Genomic DNA, 21,576 nt, shown 5'->3' on the forward strand with positions numbered 1-21,576 from the left:
AATTTGTAAATATATTTTAGTCTCAGGGTCATTATTCTGGTAGCTTGGAGCCAGGTGGAAAATTTTGAGATTGAGAAAATACTACAAGAGGAGATGAGGCTGTTCCTCTTTCTGGTTCCTGCTCCTGTTGCTGCTATTGCTCATTTGTCAAGTTGTGAAAAAGTAACAAGAAGAAGAAATTGGAGATATCCTGATTAGACAAATATTGGGTTTGCCCCTAGGAACTCGATACCCTTATTCAGGAGAAAGTAATCTAAAGAGGTCTGGTGTTGGGTGTCAGAAGGAATCAGGATGGAGAAGTGTGTTAGATATAAGAACCCAAATAAAAGGCAAAGGCAAGGCAAAATGGGAAACTTTGTTTCTAATGTTATAGAAGAGACAGCAGGGTACAAAAAAATGAATATAGTATTTCAGACTGTCAGCAAAAGGTTTATTGTGGCTACTGTCACTGGGTTCTCTCCCATTTTGATTCCAGAGGGAATTTTCTGTTCTGCTTCTTCTTTGTCTTCCTATATTGAGTGAGGAAGGCAGCTGGGAGTGAGAAGCAATGCCTGTTGACAGGACAGACTCCATTGTAGAGCAGGCTCCATGTTAGATTTAGGCCTGACCTAAGCCTGAATTCAGTTACTTGAAAAGCCACAACCTGATCCCCCCCAAAGCTTATAGAGGGGGGAGGGGGTCCCAAGAATCTCTTTACCCCTAAATGGAGACAATCGGCTCTTAGGAGGAAAGTACCTAAAGTTTCAGATGGTCATAGATAGATTGCCCAGGCTTACTAAGCTCACTGCTAGCCACTGATACATGACATGTTTATAGTTTTAAATGCCAACCAATTATGTAATCACCAAGTTGGAAAGCCCCTTACCCTGCTGCAACTGCAATAAAAAGCCTGGATCATAGGTGCTCAGGGCCTTCTGCACTATCTTGCTGCACCAAATGAACCTGAGGGTCCAAGCACAAGCTTGAATATTCTTTGCTTTTGCATGTGAGTTTGACTCCTGGTGGTCCTGGGAACTCTTGGATCTGGGCATAACATTTGGGGGCTCATCTGGGATCCTCAAGTTCTGCCCCCAGGGTCCCCGAATTGAGTCAACTGCCAGCTGATGTCTATTTGTCTCATCCTTGTCCCAACATTTTGGCACTCATTCTTTTTCTGTACAAGTTGCCCATTGGAGGTCTAGGCAGATGCACTTGATGACCCTAGGCTGCAGGTTTAGGGAGAGGCTCCCAACCTACCACCTCATTGGCTTGGATTCCCCTCTTAGATCTGAAGAGATTAAGCAGGTCACTCCCACATGGCCAACAAGAGACACACTTTGCAAAGATCCTCTTGGCCCGGGCAGCTAACTCATAAGGCAAGAAATGACAATTGTGCCACCTGGAGGCTGGAAAAGGTAAGCTTCCCCAACAAGAGGAGACGCTGAGACTTCAGAAGAACAAATGTGCTTACTATACGGAAATGGGACATTGGGTCAAGGACTGTTTCAAGAAACCCCCAGAGAAGGACCAAGTCCAGGAACACTTGCAGGTCCTTGAGCTAGAATAACTTAGTGACTTGAGGGGAAGGGGTTCGGACCCATTTCCTGATCCCAGGGTAACCCTTTAAGTGAAGAGGAAACCTGTTGATTTCCTAGCAGATACAGGAGCACAACATTCAGTCCTGATCCAATCTCATGGTGAATTGTCCTCAAACAAATTATGGGTACAAGGGCCACTGGAATGAACCATTATGCACGGAGTACCTGAAAAGCTGTGGATCTTTTTTTTTTTTTTAAGATTTATTTATTTTTATTATATGTAAATACACTGCAGCTGTCTTCAGACACTCCAGAAGAGGGCGCCAGATCTCGTTATGGATGGTTGTGAGCCACCATGTGGTTGCTGGGATTTGAACCTCGGACCTTCAGAAGAGCAGTCGGGTGCTCTTACACACTGAGCCATCTCACCAGCCCCGAGCTGTGGATCTTAGGATGGGAGGAGTATGCCACTCTTTTATGATCATTTCAGACTGCCCTTACCCACTTCTGGGGAGAGACTTACTAACTAAAATAGGAGTCCAGATTTCCTTCAACCAAAAAGGGACCTCTATCATGAATCATGAGGGGTGTTCTATACACGTCCTCATTATATCTTTGGAAGATGAATATAGACTACATCAAAAGCCTATTTCTCTCCCAAATGAGGTATTAACTTGGTTAACCAAATTTCCCTTGCTTTGGGCAGAAACTGGAGGAATGGGTTTGTAGACCCATAGGGTTTCCATTTGAATGAAACTAAAACCAGGTGCAATGCCTGCCAGGTAAGATAGTACCCAATACCCCAAGAAGCCAAAATGGGTATTACTCTCCACATCAGAAGGTTCAGAGACTTGGGCATAGTAGGACCTTGCCAATCCCCATGGAACATGCCTCTCCTCCCAGTTAGAAAGCCCAATTCCAATGACTATAGACCACTCCAGGACCTCAGAGAGCTGAACAAATGGATTATGGATATCCATTCTAAGCCCTTCCTTCTAAGCCCTAGATCTGAAAGATGCCTTCTTCAGCCTGCCCCTAGTCCCCCAAAGCCAACTCCTTTCGCCTTTGAATGGCATGCCTTTGAGAAGGGGTTCAATGGACAGGTAACTTGGACTAGACTGCCACAGAGATTCAAAAACTCACCAATCTTCTCTTCTCTTCTCTTCTCTTCTCTTCTCTTCTCTTCTCTTCTCTTCTCTTCTCTTCTCTTCTCTTCTCTTCTCTTCTCTTCTCCTCTTTTCTCTTTTCTCTTTTCTCTTTTCTCTTTTCTCTTCTTTCTTTTCTCTTTTCTCTTCTTTCTTTTCCCTTCCCTTCCCTTCCCTTCCCTTCCCTTCCCTTCCCTTCCCTTCCCTTCCCTTCCCTTCCCTTCCCTTCCCTTCCCTTCCCTTCCCTTCCTTTTCTTTTTCTTTTTCTTTTTTTTTAAGATTTATTTATTTATTTCATGTATGTGGGTGCACTGTTGCTGTCTTCACACACACCAGAAGAGGGCATTGGATCCCATTACAGATGGTTGTGAGACACATGTGGTTGCTGGAAATTGAACTCAGGACCTCTAGCACTGACTGCTCTTAACTGCTGAGCCATCTCTCCAGCCCCTTACAAAACATTCTCAATGAGGCCCTACATGAGTACTTGGGTGAGTATCGGTGGAACTACCACCCTCCTGCAACATCCAGATGACCTCTTGGCAGAAACCAAGGGAAAATGTCATACGAGCGCTGAAGATTTACTGACAGCACTGGGGAATTTAGGCTGTCAGGTGGCTAAGAAAGCCCAGATCTGTCAACAAAAGGTAAGGTACCTGGAATATATCTTCAAAGGAGACCAACAAAGGCTATCAGAGGCTAGGAAAGAGAGTATCTTAAAAATCCCAACCCCAGCCTCTAGGAGAGAGGTCAGGGAGTTCCTAGGATCAGCAGGATATTGCCACCTCTGGATTCCAAACTTTGCTGAATTGGCCAAGCCTCTTCACAAGACCACAAAGGAGAAAGAAACCTTTCAATGGGTAAAAGCCCAAGAGGACTCCTTCAACAGGTTCAAGCAGGCCCTACTGCAGGCTCCAGCCCTGAGGTTACCTGACATTACCAAACCCTTTCATCTATACATAGAAGAAAACAAAGGAGTAGCTAAAGGTGTCTCCACACAATTATTAGGCCCCTGGAATCGGCCAGTGACATACCTATCCATGATGTTAGATTCAGTAGCCGGTGGGTGGCCACTCTGACTACAAGTCATTGCTGCCATGGCCCTGCTTATTAAAGATGCAGACAAATCGACTCTGGGGCAGGAACTCACTGTTACCACCCACTATGCCATTGAGAGGATCCTCAGACAGTCCCCTGACCGATGGAAGATTACTGCCTGTACGAGTCATTATCAGAACCGGCTGCTAACCCTCCAAAGCATACATTTTCTACCCAATGCCACTTTAAACCCTGCCTCCCTGCTCCTGGATCCAGACCTAGAAGTCCTATGGCATGGCTGTGTGGCTCAAGTACACAGGCTCAAAAGGACCTGATAGATCAATCAGTCTCTGATGCGGAGGACACCTGGTATATGGACCGCAGCAGTTTTGTGTACAGGGGTGGTTGTGGTGTCCAGTTCAGAGACTACTTGGGCATCGACTCTACCCACTGGGACTTTGGCCTAGCGAGCCGAACACGTAGCCTTGATGGAGTCTTTAAAATTAGAAAAGGACAAGAAGCTCAGCATTTATACAAACAACAGGCATGGCATTGCAATGGCCCATGTCCATAGGGTCATTTACCAAGAAAAGGGCCTCGTAACAGCCGTAGAAAGCCATTAAAAACAAACAAGAGATCTTAAACTTGTTGGAGGCTCTCTGGCTCCCAAAGATTAGCTATTATATATACATTGCCTGGGCCACCAGAAGGCTACTACACTTGAGGCCAGGGGCAAACAGAGAGCAAACATGACAGCCAAAGGAGCAGTCCTCCACTTCAGCACATTATTGACTTTTCAATTACCTGACTCTGGGGCCCCAATTCTGCCAGATAAACCTAAGGACATTGCTTACATCAGAAATAAATTGCTTATGGCCCACAAGCCTAGAGACTGGTGGTTAACTGAAGACTGTAAGCTGATTCTACCTGAGGACATCACTAGGAAATTGCTCCAGCATATCTACCAGACCACAAGGCAGACAGGAGATTTGATCCAGTGTGCCTCCAAATGTTTGAACTGCAAGCTCACAAATGAAGATAATCTTTCAAAAGAAAAGGGGTTCAATCTGGGTGCCCACTGGGAGAGGGACTTCATGGAGGTAAAAGCAGGGGAATAGATCTCTTTGTGCTTGTAGACACCTTTTCATGTTGGGCTGAGGCCTTCCCCACCAAGCATGAGATGGCACAGATGGTGATCAAGATATTGATGGAGGAAATGTTTCCAAGGTATGGCATTTCAGCTCTCCTAAGCTCTGACAATGGACCAGCTTTCACTGCTCAGGTAACACAGGGAATGGTCAAAGCCATAGGGGCAGATTGGAAATTATATTGTGCTTACCGGCCCCAAAGTTCAGGGCAGGTAAAAAGGATAAATAGGACTCTAAGAGAGACCTATTAACTGTAGAGATGGACAGGGACTGGGTGTCTCTCCTCCCCTAACACACCCTACACTTTGTGATTGACCCCTTTTGAGATCGTGTATAGGAAGGAGACCCCCTCCTAACCTAAAAGCTGATAAATTTACTGAGATTTCTAACAAAGATATTCTTGATTTCTCTTGAGACTCCTGCCCATACCCCAAAACCCACAATCTCCTCCACTTACACCACATAACTATTGGCCCAGAGATTAGGTATTCATTAAGAGACACCAGAAGCAGTCCCTGGAGCCACATTGTTTGCTTCCCTACTTCATCATGATGGATGAGGTTTTTGATGTGTTCCTGGACTTGGTTTGTGAGTATTTTATTGAGCATTTTTGATTCAATGTTCATAAGAGAAATGGGTCTAAAGTTCTTTTTCTTTGTTAAGTTTTTGTGTGGTTTAGGTATCAGGGTCACTATAGCCTCATAGAATGAGTTTGGCAGTTTTCCTTCTGTTTCTATTTTGTGGAACAGTTTAGGAAGTATTGGTATTAGCTCTTCTTTTTAAGTCTGGTAGAATTATGCACTAAAACCATCTGGCCCTGATTTTTGTTTGTTTGTTTGTTTGGTTTTTGTTTGGGGTGGGGGTTGAGGCTTTTAATGACTGCTTCTATTTCTTTAGGAGTTTTAGGGCTGTTTAAATAGCTTACCTGATGTTGATTTAACTTTGGTAAGTTGTATCTGTCTAGAAAATCTCTGTTTCTGTTAAGATTTTCCAATTTTGTTGGTTTAGGCTTTTGAAGTAAGACCTAATGATTCTTTGGATTTCTTCAATGTCTGTTGTTATGTCTCTCTTTTAATTTCTGATTATTTTTTAAAATTTGGATTCTGTCTCTATGTCTTTTGGTTGGTTTGGTTAAGGGTTTGTCTATCTTGTTGATTTTCTCAAACAACCAGTTCTTGATTTCTTTGATTCTTTGTATTGTTTTCTTTGTTTCTAACTGATTTCAGCCCTGATTTTGATTAATTCCTGCCTTCAACAACTCCTCCTCCTCCTCTTCTTCTTCTTTTCTTCTTCTTCTTCTTCTTCTTCTTCTTCTTCTTCTTCTTCTTCTTCTTCTTCTTCTTCTTCTTCTTCTTCTTCTTCTTCTTCTTCTTCTTCTTCTCCTTCTTCTCCTTCTTCTCCTTCTTCTCCTTCTTCTCCTTCTTCTCCTTCTTCTCCTTCTTCTTCTTCTTCTTCTTTTCTTCTTCTTCCTCCTCCTCTTCCTCCTCCTCCTCTTCTTCCTCCTCCTTCTTTTTTCTAGTGCTTTCAGGTGCACTTTTAAATTGCTGGTATGAGAACTTTCTAATTTCTTTGGGAGGCACTTAGTGTTATAAACTTTCCTCTTAGCATTGTTTTCATTGTGTTCCATAAATTTGGGTATGCTGTGCCTTCCTTTTCATTGAATTCTAGAAAGCCTTCCTTTATTTCTTTACTGACCTGGAGATCATTGAATAGTTTCCGTAAGTGTGTAGGCTTTCTGGTGTTTTTGCTGTTATTAAAGTTCAGCATTAATCCATGGTGGTCTGATAAGATACAAGGTGCTATTTCAATTTTCTTATATCTGTTGCGGCTTGCTTGTGATGACTATATGGTCAATTTTAGAGAAGGGTCCATGAGATGCTGAAAAGAAGACATATTCTTTTGTGTTTGAGTGAAATGTTTTATATATATCTGTTAAGTCCATTTGATTCATAATGTCTGTTAGTTTAGTTATGTCTCTGTTTTGTTTTAGTCTGGATGACCTGTCAGTTGGTGAGAGTGGATTCTATACATCTCTAAGTCTACTATATTTTGAACACTTCAACCTCCCTTTTGGCCCACTGACCAGAGGTAGGGGAAAAGAAGGTTTATAGGAAAAGGGGGGTGTAGAGCTGGTTAGAAGTAGTTCTTTGGGGGTGATTTCACTCTTCATTGTCAGTCCAATACAATAGTAAACACCAAACATGAATCAGTAGCGATGACTTGATTCAACAGAAAGTCATAAGTCAGCAGGAGTGGCACGAATCGGCCAGAATACCATGTGAAGTTCTTTGGCGTGTTTCTCTCTACAAAGTGAAGACCAGTGGAGATCAGCAAAGCATTGCATGACCAGTGAAGTCCAGTGAAGTACTGCAAAGTTGAGTAATGCAAGAGCATCTTTCCACTGTCTTGGGATTCTACTTCTATTCTTTTCAAACATCATCACCCCCTCAAGTGCCTGCTTCAGCAAAACATCCTTTCTGGTGTCCGTTTGAACAAAACATCTTCTCACAAGACAGCTTCCAGAAAAACACCATGTACCCTCTCACAAGACAGCCTCCAGAAAAACGTCACAGGGACACAATTTAGTTTCCAAAGAAACCAGAAATTTCTGCTTCAGGGTGCCATTTGTTGTGAACTGGTTTTGCTAAGCTCACGGTTTTCCTCAAGCTTCCAGAATAATGATGATGACACTTAAATATATTTACAAATGCCTTGGCCAAAGGCTTTGGGCCATTTCCTGACTAACTCTGTGCTGCTACAGAAATAACAAAGAGAATACAACAACACACAATGTGAAGGAAAATTACTACCCCAATGTCCCACTCACCACAGATAGCTGCAGAAAACCTGATCTCAGAATCTGCTCTAACTTGTACCTCAGGTTACTGAGCAAACTCTAGAATATTGTGTCACAGAGATAAGAGTATAAACCATATTTATTCCATTTCTATACACCCATTCAATTCATTTAAAACTAGATTCATTTTTACTTGTTTATTTGTGTGTGAGTGTGTGTGTGTGTGCATGTGGGCTCCTGTGCAGGCGCAGGTGCCCTGGGAGATCACAAAGGGCTGGAGTTACATGTGGTTTGTCAACTTGACACTAGCAGAGAAGATGAGCCTTAACTGAGAAGGTGCCTCCATGAGGTCAAAGTTTATATGAAAGCAAGTTTATCAGGTATTTTCTTTATTAATGGTTGACATGGGAAGGCCCAACTCTCTGTGTGAATGGTGCAAACAGTCCTGGGTTCTATAAAACAACAAGCTAAGCAGCCATGCCTGGCGGCTTTTGATCCCAGCATACAGGAGGGTAGAAGTTGGTTGATTTCTGTGAATTTTAGTCCAGCCTGGTTTACATAGTGAGTTTCAAGACAGCCAGAGGTACATAGTGAGACCCTATCTCAAAAAACAGAAAAAAACCCAAAGAAACAAACATTTACCAAGCCAAGGACAGCAAGACTCTAGGCAGTGTTCCCCTGTGGTTCCTGCTTCAATTCCTGCTGACTTCCCTCAGTGATTGACTGTGATTGGCACGTTCAATCCAAATAAACCCTTTCTTCCCCAATTTGGTTTTGTTCAGTGTTTTATCACAGTAACAGAAACCAAACTAGAAGAGGATGCTCTTTCCTACTTTTGAAAATGTATTCATTAAACATCAAATTTAAAGTATCTTCAACCCCAAACATCCACTTCTCAAATTTTCCTCAGTAGACAGGAGCCTGTGACTCATTTCTGTGGGAATTACTAAGGAAGGCTGACATTCACCAGTCCACTATATGTATTGACAATAAACTTGATACACACACACACACACACACACACACACACACACACACACACACACACACAATGTGGCTTCCTAGAATCACATTAAGTCAGCAAGTACCTCTTTATCCCTGTGAGCATTAACAAAAATACAAAGATACAATATCCACATCTGGCATGTAGCAAGCTGGACTGCTACATGCATTGTGGTGTGGCCAGTGATGGCTGTTCATCTGAAGCAAATGACGCCCAGTATAGAACTACAAAGGGCTTTGTCATTGGTGGCTTCCTAAATGGAAGTGCTATGATGTGATTTGCGGATATGGCGACATATTACTGCCCAAAATACATTCCAGGGTGGGATGAAGACATCAGGAGTCTATTTATGGAGTTGCTGAGTCAGCTTACACCTGCTTGCGACTTTTGCCTTTGAATCATTAACGATCTCTGTCTGTGAGAACCATGACTCATGGGAACCCACTATAACAATAGATTATTTTCTGTTCCTTTAGGAATTAATAAAATTAAAATGTGCCGGGTGGTGGTGGCGCACACCTTTAATCCTAGCACTTGGGAGGCAGAGGCAGGTGGATTTCTGAGTTCGAGGCCAGCCTGGTCTACAGAGTGAGTTCCAGGCTACACAGAGAAACCCTGTCTCGAAAAATCAAAAACAAACAAAAAAATTTAAAATGTATATAAACTTTAAAAAATTTAAATTGGTATAGATGGAATAGATGGTTTACCAGTTAAGGAGTCATGCTGTTCTTACAGAGGACCCAGGTTTTGCTTCTAAATTCCACACTGGATAGCTCACATCCACATATAACTTTAGTTCTGGGGACTCCAGTTCCCTCTGGCCTCCCTTCTGAAGCAACTGCATATATATACATGTGCGCACACACTCACACTCACACTCACACACACACACACACACACACACACACACACACACACACACACACACGGGGAAGGGGAGTTAATAAATATTAACAAAAGATATTAAAACTAGTATACAAAGTATTGGTACATTGCATAAAATGCTCTCTCAAGAATAAAAAGATGACTCAACAGTTAAGAGCACTGGCTGCTTTTCTAGGAGACCAAGTTTCAGGTCCTAGCATTTACATGGTGGCTCAAAACTATCAAAATCTCCAGTCCCAGAAGATCCTATGCCCTCTTCTGGTTTCCATGGGCACCTCATCCAGACATATTGTTCAGGTTTAGATCAATCCAGGGCTTCCTTGGAGCCCCTGATAAAACTATGAAAGGAACCGAGGCCTGTGTCCTTGCTCAAGAGCAGAATTAGCAGGGAAGGTTTGGGGTTTCTATCCTGGGAACCTGGCTCTTCTCCTGGAAGAGCCTGGAGTTGTCAGCCCAAAGGTGCAATGCTCTTTACACACCATGTCCCCCTGTGCAGCGCTGCTGCATTTGTTTCCTGCTGACGCCGACCCAGTCCCCTCTGGAAATAGCTCATAAGATGCTGCACAACCACCACCACCTTTTGTTTGTTTTATTTTATTTTATTTATTTATTTTGGTTTTTTGAGACAGGGTTTCTCTGTATAGCCCTGGCTGTCCTGGAACTCACTTTGTAGACCAGGCTGGCCTCGACCTCAGAAATCCTCCTGCCTCTGCCTCCCGAGTGCTGGGATTAAAGGCGTGTGTCACCATGCCCGGCTTGTTTATTTTTATTTGGCTTTTAGAGACAGGGTTTCTCTATGTAGCTCTGTGTGTCCTGGAGATCACTGTAGGCACAAGGCTGGCCTTGAACCCACAGATTCACCAGCCTCTGCCTCTTGAGTGCCAGGACTAAAGGGTTATTGTACTACACCTGACTATGGGGATGAGGTTGGGTTTTTTTTTTTTTTTTTTTGGTAGGATCTCCTTTAAATTCAGGCTGGACTAGAAATCATTGTGTACCTAGAGACTACCTGGTAGTCCTGGTCCTCATCTCTCTAAAGCCTATGCCACCATTTTAATATTTTTAGAAAGTTCTCAGCCTTCAGATACCTTGTTTTTCCTGTCTCCCACTTCTATCCTCTCCACCATGATTTTCTAACTATCCAAACATTATACTCCATGGCATCCTACTCTAGGATGCTTATTTTCTTCAGTTTTGGGGTTTTACTTTTTAAAAAAGACAGAAAATCATGTAGCCCAGGCTAGCCTCAAACTTGCTCTTAAGTTGAGAAGTCTTGAACTATTAACCCTTCTGGTTTTGCCTTTCAAGTGCTGGAATTGCAGGCATATAGCTCCTTGCCTGGCTTAGTTTGAGTTCTTTCTATTGACCTACAATTGAAAGTCTCTGATACAGTTTTCAACTATGTTGAGCATAATCTTTTACAGTTGTTGAGCCAGAGTCTCACTTTGACGCCCAGGCTGGCCTCAAATTCATGACCCTCCTGCCTTTTCTTTCACCTGTGGCAGGGTTTCTCTGTGTAGCCCTGGCTGTCCTGGAACTCACTGTGTGGACACCGGGATGTCTAGGCCTTCCTGCATCATTCCTGCACACCCCTTGCTATCAGATGACACAGTAGCAGCCTCCTGGACCCTTGCTCTTCAGAGCTCTGGAGGTGTAAACAATGTCTCTGTTCTTTATCTGAAATACAACCTTGGAGAACCCGTGGGAGCAGCACAGATAAGTCTAAAAATTCAGGGCAGAAGATGAGAGCAACTCTGGTCAGGGAGGACAATCTGACCCAAGATTGGAGGGAAAGGATGAGAAACAACTCATTAATAATTCAAGTTTACTAAGAACCTTTTTGTCACCAGCAAATACTTTGTAAAACCATTTGCAGTAGTGATTACAGTAAAAAGCTCTTTCCTCAATGAATTCAGGGCCCAAAATTCCAATCGCATAAGTTTCAGTTCACCTTATTGGGTTGATAAATAATGGGATTTTCAAACAGAGCATGGTTTTAGTCTATTAAGTACAAATACTAAAACTCATCCAGTACAGAGTTGCTATGCCATGCAAAGCACCATGCTAGAGAGGCAGGTCACACACTGCAGCCTTGACTGGGTAGCACTATGCCTCAAGGGAGCTGACGAATGGTCCCTTACACGATTACTGGGGAATACGAATCAATATGAATGCAGGGTTGAAGGTTGACAAGTGTTTTCAAATTTGAGCCTTACTTGCAGTGGCTTTTCTAACTTGCTCCAGGAATGGCTGGGTCCTGAGCCACATGCAGCTCTGCACAGCAGATACAGAGAGGAGCTTCCTATGAGGAAGTGATGCTTCAGTCAACGGCAGTTCTGCCAGTCACCAGCTGTGGTTAAAGTACTTCCTGCAGCCTTTCTGGAGACTTGGATGGATTCGGAGATTTCCTGCTCCGTCATATCCTGAGGGTGGCAACCTTACAACTCTTGTACATGGTAACAATACATTTATAGAGCAATGATCTTCTTATACGTAATTTCTGACCTTTATAAGGAACTGATCTCCCAGCTGGGCACACACCTTTAATCCCAGCACTCAGGAGTCGAAAGCAGGTGGATCTCTGTGAGTTCAAGGCTAGCCAGGTCTACAGAGCAAGTTCTATGACAGCCAAAGAAATCTGGTCTTAAAAAAATTAAAATAAATAAAAAAAAAACAAAAACAAAAACAAAAAGATCTCCCAAAGAAAAGAGATAATTCCGGTGAAGTCTCCTGAAGCCTCTGGGTTTGAGGAAAGCAGCATGGAGCCCACCTAATAGAACAAACCTAGGGATTCCCTGCACTGTGGACCCTCTGGTGGTAGACCAGATGTGATCTCTGACTGAAGCCCTTAGAGCAAATGCTGCAGATGTAGGGCCTTTCCCCAGTGTGGACCCTCTGGTGAGTGTGGAAGTGTGAGGCCTGACTGAAGCCCTTCCCACACTGCTGACATGTGTAGGGTTTCTCTCCTGTGTGGACCCTCTGGTGAGCAGTAAGTCCTGCACTCCAGCTGAATTCCTTCCCACACTCCTCACACTTGAACGGCTTCTCCCCGGTGTGAATTATCTGATGGACTTGGAGATTGGATCTCTGGCTGAAGGCTTTCCCACATGTGTCACATTTGTAGGGCCTCTCCCCTGTGTGCACTCTCTGATGGGCTTGGAGGTGCGAGGCCTGACTGAATCGCTTCTGGCACGCATTGCATCCGAATGGCTTCTCACCAGTGTGGACACTCTGATGGGCCTGCAGATTTGAGGCCTGACTGAAGCCTTTTCCACATTCCTCACATTTATATGGTCTCTCTCCAGTGTGGACTCTCTGGTGATTGTGAAGGTTCAAGCTCCAGTTGAAGCGCTTCCCACACACATCACACCTGTATGGTTTTTCCCCAGTGTGAACTCTCTGATGGGCTTGAAAATAAGAGCTCTGACTGAAGCCCTTTCCACACACACTGCAGCAAAATGGCTTCTCTCCTGTATGGACCCTCTGGTGGCTTTGGAAGCTTGAGGCTGAACTGAAACCCTTCCCACACTCTTCACATTTATATGGCTTCTCTCCTGTGTGGACCCGCTGATGGCTGTGGAGGTTGAAGCTCAAGCTGAAGCGCTTCCCACACTCGTCACACTTGTATGGTTTCTCTTCAGTGTGGACTCTCTGGTGGGTGTGAAGGTTTGAGCTACAGCTGAAGCGTTTGCCACAGTCTCCACACTTATATGGCTTCTCTCCTGTGTGAATTCTCTCGTGGGCCTGGAGGTGTGACCTCTGCGTGAAGCCCTTCCCACACACCTCACACTTGTAAGGTTTCTCTCCAGTGTGTACTCGGCAGTGAATGTTGAGATCTGTGCTTCGGCTGAAGCCCTTCCCACAGTTGTCACAGCAGTAGGGCTTCTCACCTGTGTGGATGGGCAGGTGAGCATACAGGTGTGAGCTCTGGTTAAAGCTCTTCCCACACTCAGGGCAGGTATAGGGTTTCTCCCCCGTGTGCACTCTCTGGTGAGTCTGCAGATTTGAGCTCTGACTGAAAGCCTTGCCACACTCTTGACACCAGTAACGCTTTCTTCCTGGATGGACACTTTGTTGAATGACACTGGAGGTATAACTAGTGTCCTCATATGTACCATGTACAGGGGACTTATTTCCTAAGAGAACCTGCTGAGTCTCCTGACTGGGGCTGTCAATGAAGGCTTCTTGGCCTGTGTTGCACTGGTAGGCTTTCTGTTCTGTGTAAACAGGAGACTGGGTGAGGGATGACATAGGGAAAATGACTTTATCACAGTCACCACTGCTGTGGACTTTGTCTCTTTTATGCAGTATATTGTTATCTTGATGGGAAATGCAATTCAGAATGTCAACACCCAGAGCCAACAGCTGAGACTTAGTTTTCACCAGAGTCTGAGGACAGTGTTTCTCATGGTTCCATCTCTCACTAAAGTGTGCTTTACTCCAAGAACTCTGAGCCCTCCCAGACAGAAATTCCTGATTTTCGGTAATGCTGGAATGATCGCTTGTGAGACTCTCCAGACAGCCATCATCCTCGGAGACCTGGAGAGGCTCTTCTGTTCCCCCATGGCAGGAGGAGTGACAGTGCTCCAGGAAGTGAGAACTCTTTCCTTGAATGTTTACTACAACATCTGGAGTGCTGGCCAGTTTCTTGACATCATGGCCTGTCATATGCCAGCATGGAAGCCACCCCAGTGAAAGGTGCCTTAATCCTGTTGAGTCAAGAGTGTCCATCTTGTTTGGACTCTGACTTCCTAAAGAATAGAGAATAGAAGGTGATCTCAGCGAGGGATGGGGGCTTCGAAGATCTGAGTCCTCACTTCTCTCTGGGAACATTAGCTAAATACCAGCATCACATAGAGTGCAGACTCACAAGAGCAAGCCACAGTTGACCATGGTAGGAAATTTGTGGTGAACCCAGGAGGGAAGTCTCAGGGCACCTTCAGCATCTACTGAGTACCTGCCTCACAAGGTCCATGTGTAGCTGTGCAGATGGATAATGGGAAGAAAGAACTTTTCAGCATTTTTGGCATTTTTATTTGAGCAATGGTATGGGCTAGAATACACATGAATCTTAACTCCTCCTGAGACTGAAGGGAACAGAGAAAACTAGAGTGACCTGGTCCTACGCTGTCTGATCAGGGGCACCTGACTGGGAGCCAAGGTGAGAGAGTGTAATGGGAAGGCACGGAAGCTTCAGAGGTGGAGGGAAAAAAGAGGTGTACAGGGGTCACAGGCACAGCAAAGGCCCGGTGTCCAGCTTGAGGAGGCCACTGTGTTGGAGAGAACACGTGTATAAGAAGAGACTGAAATAACCTCAGCATACAAGCTCACTTGGAAAATAGGAGAAGAGAGATAAAGCATTAAGATTGAAAGATTTAAAATACTCAAAACACACTGCTGATTAGGAAAGGGATTTTCTGGGGTGAAAAAGGCAGGCTGCAAGGGCAGGAGCGAGTAGGTTTCTTTAAATGCCTGCTCTGCAACCTAAGATCACGAGGCTCACAAAGGAGCAGGAAGAAGGGCTCAAAAAAGAAGGGAGATCTCAGCTGCCAACCTAACAAAGCAGATGTCATGATGGAATAACAAGGGTTGCTACACTATCATATAGGTCCCCTAAGGAAATGAGAAAATGACCTGAGAGCAAACTATCAGGACAGGAAACAACAACAGTGAAAGGGACAATTTCTGAAGCTGAAAACAGAAACAAGTGAAGTAGAAGACCAGTGTTCCCAGGATGCAGCTCAGTAGCTTACATGACACATCAGAATAGTTAGTATAAGTGGGAGAAAAGTAGAGGAATGAAGTTGCGTGTGTGTGTATGTGTGGGTGGGGTGATGGTGGTGGGGGATGCTCTTGTGAGGAACATGAAAGGCTTTCTAGGGATGGCTGTTGCTGTTGCTGCAGCTGCACAAGGGGCACAGGCTTCATGGAACCCCTGCTTACACGTGTGCAAACACTCAGGATTTTGGCGTGTCACCGCAACCAAAATCTGTGGTAACAAGTCTGGTGGTACTCAGACACTCAGAGGCAAGTGCAGACTATGGAGATTGAGCAGTAGACACATGGAAAGCAGCTCCTCAGAGATGATCTGTGAGGACTTCTCAGCAGACAAATACAGAGAAAGAGGAGGCTGCCATTCTACCTGGAAAGAGAATACTAAGCAGAGAAAAGCAAGCAACAGCAGCTTAGACACAAAGACAGAAGTAGGGGGAAAAAATGGAGATCAGCAGAGCTGGAGTGTGAGGCCCTAGGAAGATGGGGTACCAGTCAGGCACAGTGGACCAAGCCCGTTACCCTAGTGGTTGGGACACTGAGGCAGGAGAATCACAAAATTCTGGGCAAGCCTAGGCTACATAGCTACATCTTGCCACAAAACATTGAAAAGCAACTTGATTTTACTGAGGGAAAATGGAGGCCAACAGTCTGAGGTAGGGAAGAATACACAGGAATCTTCAGTTGGGGGGAGGGGAAGCACCCTCAGAAGAGCAGAAGAAGGGCTGGGCATCCGCTGGCTGTACTTACCTGTTTGAGTCAAGGACACATGAAAGAAGCTGTGGAAATTCCCTGCAGCTAATGAAAGCCTCAAAGGCCAGGCGTGTGGGTGGACTATCCTTGTATTGTGTGAAGCTTTGGAGGTGAAGCCTGGATTGCCTTGGAGACCATAAGAGGTCAGAGGTGCCAGAGCTGTGGGATACCTGCTGAGGAAAGCTGCTAACAGGGAGTGGGAAAGAAGGGAAAGAAGTCTGTTGCAGCCAGTGGAGCTGAAGATCCGAAGAGTGCTGTGACATCACAGAGATGCAGAGTTTGGGGTTTGCTCTCCTGGTTTCTGTTCTTGCTTTGGTTCAGTCTTTCCTCACCGGGCTCCCTTTCCTCCCTTTTAGAAAAGTATATTCCGTGCCATCGGATGTTGGATTATGTGGTCTGCCTTTTGATTTTGATTTTATAGAAGGATATACTTGAGAGATTTCATGAGTCTCAGAAGAGAATTTGAACTCTGGACTTTTAAACAGGGTTGAGAATGTGATAGACTCTGGGGACTTTTGTGGTTGGACTGAACGCATTTTGCATTCTGCTATGGCTACAAGCCTATGGGGGTCAGGGAGTAGAATGTGGTGGTGTGGATAGGTATGGCCTCCATAAACTCGTGTGTTAGAATGTTTGGTCCACAAGGAATGTGGAGGATTGACAGATATCAGAGGGTGTGGCCTTGTTGGAAAAAAATGTGTCAGAGCGGGTGGACTTTGGAGCTTCAAATACTCAAGTCAGGCCCAGTGTCTCTGTCTTCTTGTTCCCTTTAGATCTGAATATAGAACACTCTGCTACCATGACTGACTGAATGCTGCTATTCTTCCTACCATGGTGACAGTGGACTAAACCTCAGAAACAATAAACAAGCCCCAATTAAATGCTTTCCTTTTAAGACTTGCCATGGTCATGGCATTGACTAAAATGCACACACACTCTCACATTCACAACGAAATGCTTACAATTTTTATTTAAAGCACAGCATCTATGTGTAAAATTCAGTTGTAAAAAATAAAGTAGAAGCCAGAGAGATGGTTCAGTGATACAGAGCTCTGGCTGCCCTTCCAGAGGACCCAGGGTGTGTGTGCAACACCCACATGCTGGCTCACAACCATCTGTAACTCCAGGTCCAGGGGATCTAATGCCCTCTTCTGGCCTCTGTGGGCATCATAAAGGAATGTGACACAGACACACACACAGACAAAACACTCACATGTATATAAAATACAAAATAAGTAAACTTAAAAGGGAAGCAGTGGCATACAACAGACACACGGGATGTGAACTGACATCACCAAGGACACAGGGCCCCGTCCTCACCCACTGCCAGGAGGTTCAGGAAGTTCTCCAGCATCACATCGTGGTACAGCTTCCTCTGAGCAGCATTCAGCAGCCCCATCTCCTCTTCACTGAAGACCACGGCCACATCCCTGAACGTCACTGCCTCCTGTGACAGCAAGCACATGCCACCTCAGATTCATTCCTGATGTCACTGGGTCTGAACAACTGTTTATACAGTGTCTGTTGTCTTAGTTAGGGCTTCTATTGCTGGGACAAATCACCAGGAACAAAAAGGCAAGTTGGGAAGAAAAGGGTTTACTAGGCTTACACCTCCATATTCCTGTTCATTATTGAAGGAAGTCAGGACAGGAACTCAGGCAGGGGCAGGAAGCTGGAGAAAGGAGCTAATGCAGAAGCCATGGAGTGGTGCTATATACTGGCTTGCTCAGCATGTTTTTTTATAGAACCCAGGACCATCAGACTGGGGATGGCACCACATGCATTGGGCTGGGCCCTCTAACACCGATGATTAAGAAAAGGCCTTACAGCTGGATCCTATGGTGGCATTTCCTCAACTGAGGCTCCTTCCTCTTTGATGACTCTAGCTGGTGTCAACTTGACATGTAACACCAGCCAGTACACCTATTCACCCCTTTCTATAGCTACAGAGGGGATAGAGGCAAAAAGAGAAAACACGGTACAAGGAACTAGGTGCCATTTCCACAGCTGGGTCAGTAGGTCCACCACTGGAATGGTGGGGATGGGAAGTCACGGATTCCAACCCATGTCGGGGGTAATGTACTAACTCTGTACTGGGAACAGCTGACGATGCCCGGCTCCTTCTGGGCAGTACAGTTCAGGGGCATCTTCAGTCCCAATCCAAACTGCTCTGGATGAGAGTCCAAGAGGGATAACATCCTTTAAAATGTTTTATGTTGTGCAACATTATGAATTTTACATTCAGAATACTTCATTAGTAAAAATCTGTTCTTTCTTGATGCCTTCATTGCCCAAGGTGGGCCAACCCCAGAAGGTTTGCAAATGGTGGTAGCCAGAAGCTCCTTGGTTATTCAGGATATGAATTTCAAATGCAGGAAATGAGGGTGACCAGTGATCTGTGTGCACACGTATGCATACATGCCAGTGTACCTATGTACATGAGGGTGCACATGCATGTAGAAACTAGAAGACAGCCTCTGGTGCAGGTCATCATTTTTTTGGGGGGGGGGCGGGGGGGGATAGGGCCTTTCACTGGCCTGGAACTTGCCAAATAGGCTACGATGGCTGCCAGTGAGCACCAGGGATCTTCTTGCCTCCAGAGTCCCAGAAACAGGAGACCTGTTTTGGCAAGGTGGAAGAAAAAAGCTGGACTCCCAAAATGTATCCTGTGAGATCTACATGCACTCCTTGGCATGCTTACAACCAACCCCCTCACACAGTAATGGTAATACAAAATTTTAAAGTAAAAATATAATTCATAACCCACACGAGTATGGCGACCTCATACTGAATTGCAAAATAAAATTAGGCAAATAGTGGAGAATGTCATTTTTTTTTTAAATGTACGTGAACTAAAGGGATTTTTTTTAATGTATGTGTACACCATCTGTTTGTGTGTAGATGTGTGTGTGCAGGTGCCCTGGGAGGCTAGAAGAGAGCGTTGAATATCCTCTAATTACATATAATTGAAGTTATGGGCAGTTGTAAGCTATCAGGTGTGAGTGCTGGGAACCAAACTGAGCCAGTGCTCTTAACTACTGAGCCATTTCTCCAGGCCACTTTTTCACATTTTTTTTTCCAGAGCTGAGGACCGAACCCAGGGCCTTGCGCTTGCTAGGCAAGCACTCTACCACTGAGCTAAATCCCCAACCCCTTCAAATTCTTTTTATTCATCCTTTTACACTTTCCTGTGTGGAGTGCACTTTGAGCACATGTCCCCACGGTCCTCTCTTATCCCTCCTCCTTCCAGGCCTTTCTTCTCAGCAACTTCCCCTCTTCCTTCATGCAGTTCAGAGAGGCTCTGTGCAGAGCACTTGCACAGCATGCAGGGGTCCTGTTTCCAATCCCTAGCACTGTGGGGATGGGGGAAGCAACCCGACTTACCTGCAACTTGGTCATTGTTCTCTTCTCTTTTGAGACAAGGCAGGGCTCTGGGAAGCAAGCTGGGGGAAGAGGGGCTTCGTGAGAACACTGCTAGGACAGTTGATCCACATGGCTTCCTCAGTTTCTCCATCAGCCCCAAGGGCTGTGCAGGTTGACCAGGCTTTTCTACCTGCTTCCTGCTAATCAGTAGTGTAAGGCTCCAGGTTACCAGGTCATGGGTGCCTCACTTCACTCACAGCAAAGGGTTAGACAAGCCCACATTCTCTATTTCCGGCAGCTTCAGGGATGTGGTGCACTCCCACCTTCACAATGCTGCCTGTAGTGATGGGCTTTCCATAAAAACAAATGTTTAAGAAGCCCCGAGCTCTCTAACGAACGCTGTGTCATAACTGACCACCACTATCTAAGGGTCTGTTAATGTGACAGCTATCTTACATATAATTATTTCCTTACACAGTAGTGAAATCCCCACCCCCTATTCTCTCCTAAAAATTTTAAATTCTAGTAAACGTTGCTCATCTGCAAGAGCCCCCACAAAGTTTCTTTTCCCACATGCATGAAGATAATCACCAATAAAAAGCTAAACCCTCTCTAAGGAAAGGGGAATTTGGCCCTGAGATATGGCTCAAAGGGTATGAGCGACTGCTGCTGAGGCTGACCACCTGAGTTCAAGACTCTGAAGCCCACGTGGTGGAAGGAGTGACCCTACTCCCACAGGTAGTTTTCTGACCTATTCCTTTTATAAGCTGTGGAACGTCCCACTCTTTAAGTATATAAACAATGAAATATATGCAAAAAGGTCACATCAAAACCGGAGTTGCATACCACTTAAGGCTTTAGGACACTGCTATCTGTCATCACAGCTCCACTGACAGACTCCCTGGGAAGCTCGACTCTCTCCAGGGCTCCACAAGCAGCTGAGACGGGTCCAGGAATCCTGGGCAGCGCCGTCTCAAGCAGAGCCCAGATAGAGAGGACCGGCCGACGCCAGCGGTGCCCCTCTTCTCCCCGGAGATGCAGACTCAGTCCCTGAGAAGACACACCGAAACACCAGCGCACAGACGGGTCGCGGAACGCTGCAGGATGTCACCTCATCAGAAGTACTGCCAGGGAGCCTGGCCTTGCGGCAGCGGAAGTCACCTCAGCCGTCGCTGGCGCTGGAACTACAATTCCCAGAATGCGTCAGCGGAAGCGCCTAGCTCTGTGCTTTTCCGGGACTACATTCCCCAGACTGCTAAAGCCTCCATATGTCCCAAGCTCTTTTAACTGGCATGTGAGCCTTAGAAATCGCTTTTTGGGAGCTCGCTCACCTGGGGTGCTTTTCTGTTTCTTCATTTTTGAAATGCCATGTAAGACATCTATGGATACTTTTTTATTTCTGTTTTGTTTTGTTTTTTCCCGGAGACAGTTTCTCTGCGTAGCCCTGGATCTCCTGGAACTCTGTTTGTACATCAGGCTGGCCTCAAACTCAAGAGATCCCTCTGTCTCTCTCTCCCCGGTGCTGGGATAAGAGATAAGCACCACCATGCCCAGCTGTGGGTCCTTTTTAAGAACATTGAAGTCCCATTTTATATTACATTATAAAAGCTAAAACTTCAACTGCTCAGCTATAGGAGCCTGATTCAGCAGCAGAGGCAGAGTCCCTGAATAGAATCCTCCAGTCACAGGCTGTGGGAGTGATGGCAGACCACAGGGTGTCTGGGTCACTATTCTACTGCTATGAAGAGACACCATGATCAAAGCTTGTTTCAGAGGCTTAGTCCATTAACATGGCAGAAAGCATGGCTCCCTGCTATTTCCAATCATTCAAATACATAGATGTATGGGGGCCACTGTTAGTCAAACCATCACACTCTGCTACTTGTCCCAATAAGCCTTTGCCCATATCATAATGCCAAATGCATTCAGCCCAACTTCAAAAGTCCCCACCATCTATCGCAGTCTCAATATTGTTTAAAAATCTAAATGTCAAACTTTTATGATACTCATGACAATCTCTTCATTGTAATTCCCTGTAAAATCAAAATCAAAAAGCAGATCACATAATCCAATGTGTTATGGCATAAAATATACTTTACCATTTCTTAATGGGAAGGCAGTATAGTGAGGAAACACTGGACCATAGCAAGACTGA

At 45.1% G+C, this 21,576-nt stretch overlaps 2 protein-coding genes across 3 annotated transcripts in view; both read right to left on the reverse strand.

The window, feature by feature from the left end:
- LOC115031517 (uncharacterized) overlaps positions 1–20,521 on the reverse strand; it is a 40,787-nt gene extending 20,266 nt beyond the window's left edge. Inside the window, exon 1 of the mRNA XM_085842040.1 lies at positions 20,268–20,521. The gene's annotated coding sequence lies outside the window, so the exon portion shown is untranslated. The remainder of the gene's footprint in view (positions 1–20,267) is intronic.
- Positions 11,342–20,406, reverse strand: Znf235 (zinc finger protein 235). Of its 2 annotated transcripts, XM_085842038.1 has the most exons (5): positions 20,268–20,298; positions 19,443–19,501; positions 18,146–18,228; positions 17,379–17,505; positions 11,342–14,284 (listed from the first exon to the last, which is right to left on the reverse strand). In XM_085842038.1, the coding sequence occupies exons 3-5, from the start codon at positions 18,203–18,205 to the stop codon at positions 12,318–12,320; spliced, it is 2,154 nt and encodes a 717-aa protein (XP_085698164.1). In that variant the 5' UTR covers positions 18,206–18,228; positions 19,443–19,501; positions 20,268–20,298; the 3' UTR covers positions 11,342–12,317. The 2 variants fall into 2 exon arrangements, with proteins under 2 accessions (XP_085698164.1, XP_085698165.1); XM_085842039.1 differs by lacking the exon at positions 18,146–18,228 and having other exon boundaries at positions 20,268–20,406.
- Positions 20,522–21,576: the final 1,055 nt, after the last annotated feature.

Source organism: Mus caroli, unplaced genomic scaffold (genome assembly GCF_978045245.1).
Source record: "Mus caroli unplaced genomic scaffold, Mus_caroli_1 scaffold_8, whole genome shotgun sequence".
Lineage (NCBI taxonomy): Eukaryota > Metazoa > Chordata > Mammalia > Rodentia > Muridae > Mus > Mus caroli.

Excerpts from the sequence above, each read along its gene's own strand:
- Znf235 (XM_085842038.1), bottom strand. The coding sequence starts at position 18,205 with ATGCCCCTGAACTGTACTGCCCAGAAGGAGCCGGGCATCGTCAGCTGT. Across the intron at positions 17,506-18,145 it reads TCAGCTGTTCCCAGTACAGA|GAGGCAGTGACGTTCAGGGA; the intron begins GTTAGTACATTA and ends TTGCTGTCACAG. Across the intron at positions 14,285-17,378 it reads CCTGAACCTCCTGGCAGTGG|GAAGTCAGAGTCCAAACAAG; the intron begins GTGAGGACGGGG and ends TCTATTCTTTAG.